The 4,166-nt window shown below is 40.8% G+C and overlaps 1 protein-coding gene across 4 annotated transcripts in view; it reads left to right on the forward strand.

Annotated features, from left to right (window-relative positions):
* Nucleotides 1–4,166, forward strand: part of MCF2L (MCF.2 cell line derived transforming sequence like) — a 270,182-nt gene that overhangs the window by 49,412 nt on the left and 216,604 nt on the right. The window contains exon 1 of one of the 4 annotated variants that reach the window (XM_019524968.1): nucleotides 1,495–2,674. The exons of 1 other annotated variant lie outside the window; for it this stretch is intronic. In XM_019524968.1, coding sequence (XP_019380513.1) covers nucleotides 2,524–2,674 — 151 coding nt within the window. In that variant the 5' untranslated portion in view covers nucleotides 1,495–2,523. Of the gene's footprint in view, nucleotides 1–1,494; nucleotides 2,675–4,166 lie in introns of those variants that run through there. 2 more of the 4 variants (XM_019524970.1, XM_019524972.1) reach the window with 2 other exon arrangements.

A 4,166-nucleotide genomic window follows, 5' to 3' on the forward strand; every position in this document is an offset into this window, starting at 1 on the left:
TAAGAGCCGGGCCCTGAGCAGCAAAGCCAGCAGTCTGCTGCTAGCAGCCGGGAAAAGAATACCACCTGGCTAGAGCTGCTGCTCACAACATCTTGGAGGTAAGGGAAAGAGCTATGGGAATGGCAGGAGGCTCCTGGTCCTGGAGCATGACCTAAAACTATACTCTGCTGGGGTTGGATGGTGTGTTGGGGCTGGTTGTGGCAGGGCAATCTCTAGGAGATGCCACACCTGGGGCCTCCCCAGTGAAGGGCAAGTATGGGGTGCCAGAAAGCCTCAGCCCCCACTGCCTTGCAGGTTACCCCATGGAGGGGAATGCCTAGGGAAGCACACCCCAAAGGACAGAGCAAGGGCCCAGATTCACTGTGAGTTCTGAGGCAGGATCCTGGCCAGGTGAAGGGACCAGAGATGGCGCACAGACTCGCAACAAATTCTGAGGCTGCATTAAGGAGTCACATGTGTGGCTCCAGGGGGGTGGGGCCCCCAGCCTACAGGGAGCTATGTGTGAAGCTCCTGGGGCAAGGGGATAAGGGGATTAGCCCAGTGTAAGGCAGGGATTGGGGCTGGGAGCCCTGAATGGGGATGGGGCTGAGAGTCCAGAGAGATGAACAGAAGGAAAGCCCAGTGTGAAGGCACTGGGACTATAAACTCCAGTGGGGAGTGAGAGTTCCATGTGAGACTGGAGCTTGGGTCCCAGTGTGAGGCACTGGAGGAACATGGATGCTATCTGCAAGGCATGGGACATGGTAAAGGGAAGGTCGGAGTCATGTATATGGGCCCTTGGCATCAAGGCAGGTAAATGGGCAGCCTCCTGCCTTATTGACATCTTCCGGTTGTTATCATCCAGGTGTGGCAGGAAAGGTACACAGGCAGTTTACCGTGAAGCAAGTGGTGGGCTTACATTTAGACCAGCCCCGGGACACCCACCGGCAGCTGGTATTGCACCTTGTTATGCTGTTGCCAAAGTATTAGCAGGAATTAATGATTCAAAAAACAACTTTAGGTGAAAAAGCATAGCCAATATGTATGGCATCCCCTGCCAGGTCTAGGAAGTTCTACTGTGGCCTAAATTTCAATTTTTAATAAATACACTTTCTTCTAGATTGCAGAGTTTCATTATTGCAAAACAATACTTCTGTTGGTCTGTTAGTAGTAGCATGTAGTAGAGTTAAATATTGATGGGCCACATCACAGAATAATATTCTTCAGTTTAATTTTTGTAATGATACGTGTTGAAGCTGTGGTAGATTTGTTACCGTACAGGACATAGTTAAATATATTTGGTGGAAAATGTTCACTGCCAAGTAAAGCAGCATTATCAATTTCCTCTTTCTCCTGCATTGAAAGAAACAGGGGGAGCAGACAGTGCAGAATTTCCTGGTATGTTTTAAGAAAGCGGGGATCCATTTCCCCTCCCTTCCTTCCTATTGTTCTTTGTTTATTAAACGTGAATCTTCCTGGGAGTTTTCTTTTAAGATATTTTTGCTTGCATCTTCTGGGAACTCACTTTGTCTTTGAAGGGCTCAGCTCTGTTCTGTGCAGGTTTTTTTTTCCAGGGTGGAGGGGAAAATGGAAATTTCAATTAGAGTCAATTAGTGAAAAAGTGTTCCTAGTTGGTAACCTGGTATTGGCATTGATATTTTCATCTCATTTGCTGGCATCAGCACAGTGCTAGCCTCAGGGGAGTAGAGGAAGAGGGAGATGCAGGAATAGGAAGTGCACTGAGTGTCAACATTAGACTTCTGCCTGGATGAATGCTGATTTGTAAACTTATGAAGAGGACCTTGAAGTGCCCTTCTGCAGTGAAAGCCTAAAATACCACCTTGCAACTACAGAACATCTCTGCACATGAATGAGAAGCATCTGAATATATAGTGGGACAGGTTACTTGTATGAACAATTCTAAAGCTGTGGGATAGTGAATGCTGTGGAAATGAACTGTCTCAGTGGATGTGACTATTTGACTTTGGGGAAAAGTGCATAAGGTTGTTTTAAAAAAAGAGGTGTTGTTTAACAGGGGGGGTTTTCTGAAGGATTTTTCTGCTAATCTGACCTACGTAAGTGAGAAAACTTTTTTATGAAGATAAGAAAACAGAGAATGTATTCATAATCAAGGTGTTATACTTTCATAGCTAAGGTGTGAAACGTTCTTGGAGTGGAAAGAATTTTGTAGCTTCAGCTAGAAATTATCTTGGCATTTTCTGTCAGTAGGGCAGAATTGCAAGAGTTTATTAATCTTCTCTATTGTAAGAATGCAGCTTGATTTTTTCCTGAGGAAAAGCACAAACAATACAAATAAATGACCTGCACCTGTTTCCATTTCTTCAAACTTCTATTACTTTTTCCATCCCTTTTTGATAGTACTTGAATGTCCCCAGGATTGGGAGTATTCCAGGAGAATTTTGTTCTGCAGTACAGTTGGCATTAAAAAGGAGCATCTTTTCAATGTGATTTAAGAGTGCAATTCTGAAGAGCACTAACTTTTATTTTTGGTGAATAATTTTGTGAAGATTAAGAAATACATCCATGTCTCTACACGGACTTTTAAGGGAAGGACAAGAAGGTCATTCCAGGATCCTAACAAGATTCAGCCAAATCCTTCACAATGTCTCATCCACAGTACTTCGTTCCATTCCAAAGAGACGCTCTCGAAATAACCCACGTCAAGCATGGTCTGGTGAGGTGACTTCATTTTTGGAAGTGTGTGTGTGGGGCGGGGGGTGTTTTGCAGCTGTCATTTCATTAATTATTACATTCAAAGCACTTGGATCCAAATTATGGTTACATGTAAATAGTATTTTTGCAATTTTCTTGTAAATTATATTTGAAAAATATGAATTCAGAAGTGGAAGTCACACTTATGAAAAAATGATTCTATTCTGGAAGGACTCTGAAAACAAATTTGGTTTGAGACATTGGCTAGTCATCAATTGTGTTGATAAAAAATTTGTGTCTAAATCACTGAATATAACAGGTATTTTTACTTTTTGTTATATCTTTAAGAGCAATAAATGATGTAATGTTTATAGCCATATAATGACTGCTGTAGTGGTGGTAGGAATTAACATTTCTTTTTATTATATACACATCAGAATCCAACAAGTGTTCTTGAATCTGGAATTTTGGGGAGAGTTGTGTACTATATACTATTCTTGAATAGTGTTTTCCCTCTTTTTCACTTGTCAGTATTTACTGGAAGTAATAAACCTCTTCTGAGACCTACAGGTACATAAAAAATATACTGGAACCTATACATGTGGTTTCCCTTTCTGCAGTCTCAGGTGTGTTATGCAGTTGATACCCAGAGATTCTGGGCCTCTGTAGGCTTATGACAGGCTTGCTTTTAGTCCTTTTCTTCAATGATTGGATCAGTCAAGGCAATATAAATAAAACCACCTAGAAAATCTGGTATAAAAGGACAACCTGAATTGGAAGAAATACATCTGTTTTATAGAGGATTGATGTTTTACTGTACTCATGGAATCACTAGGGTTCTATAAAAATTATATGGGACAGCAAATTTAAGATTTACATACATTTATTTGATCATATAACTTACAATTCCTCTCTATATATACAAAAGTATGTGCATGCACATTTGTGTATACACTCAAATATGTATATTCATGTATAGTAGCAATGGTAGGCTAAATGTTGATAATGTAAATGATATATAAAATATCTGGATGTTTATTAAAAATTTATTTTGATTTTATTTTTCTTTAAAATTATTTGTTTTGACAGGGTTTTTGGTTGTAGCTGTATTGGTCTAAGGACATAGGCAGGCAAGGTTCTTTGAGTGATATCTTTTATTAGACCAACTGAGTAGCTGGGGAAAAAAAAGTTTTAGGCAAGCTTTCGGGCGCAGCCACCCTTCTTCAGACATAAGGAGTCTCTGCTGGTCTAAGACTCCAAGGAATGAGAGAAGTGAAACAGGATGTCAATAAAAACGTAAATAGGTGGAAATTAGAAAGACAAAAGGTAAAACAAGTAAGCGGGGGGGGGGGGGGGGGAGCAGGCAGGAAGAACAAGTCCAAAGAAAGACAGCAGTGATAAAATACAAGGTAGAAAGAAACTGTCAGTAAAAAAGGAATTCGTAGGAGATCAGGAAAACAGAAATGAGGGATGAAGAAAGTGTGACAGGATGTCAGTGAAAATATAAATAGGTA

The sequence above is a fragment of the Gavialis gangeticus genome, unplaced genomic scaffold (assembly GCF_001723915.1).
Source record: "Gavialis gangeticus isolate Ggan-Ray unplaced genomic scaffold, GavGan_comp1, whole genome shotgun sequence".
In the NCBI taxonomy this organism is placed as follows: domain Eukaryota; kingdom Metazoa; phylum Chordata; order Crocodylia; family Gavialidae; genus Gavialis; species Gavialis gangeticus.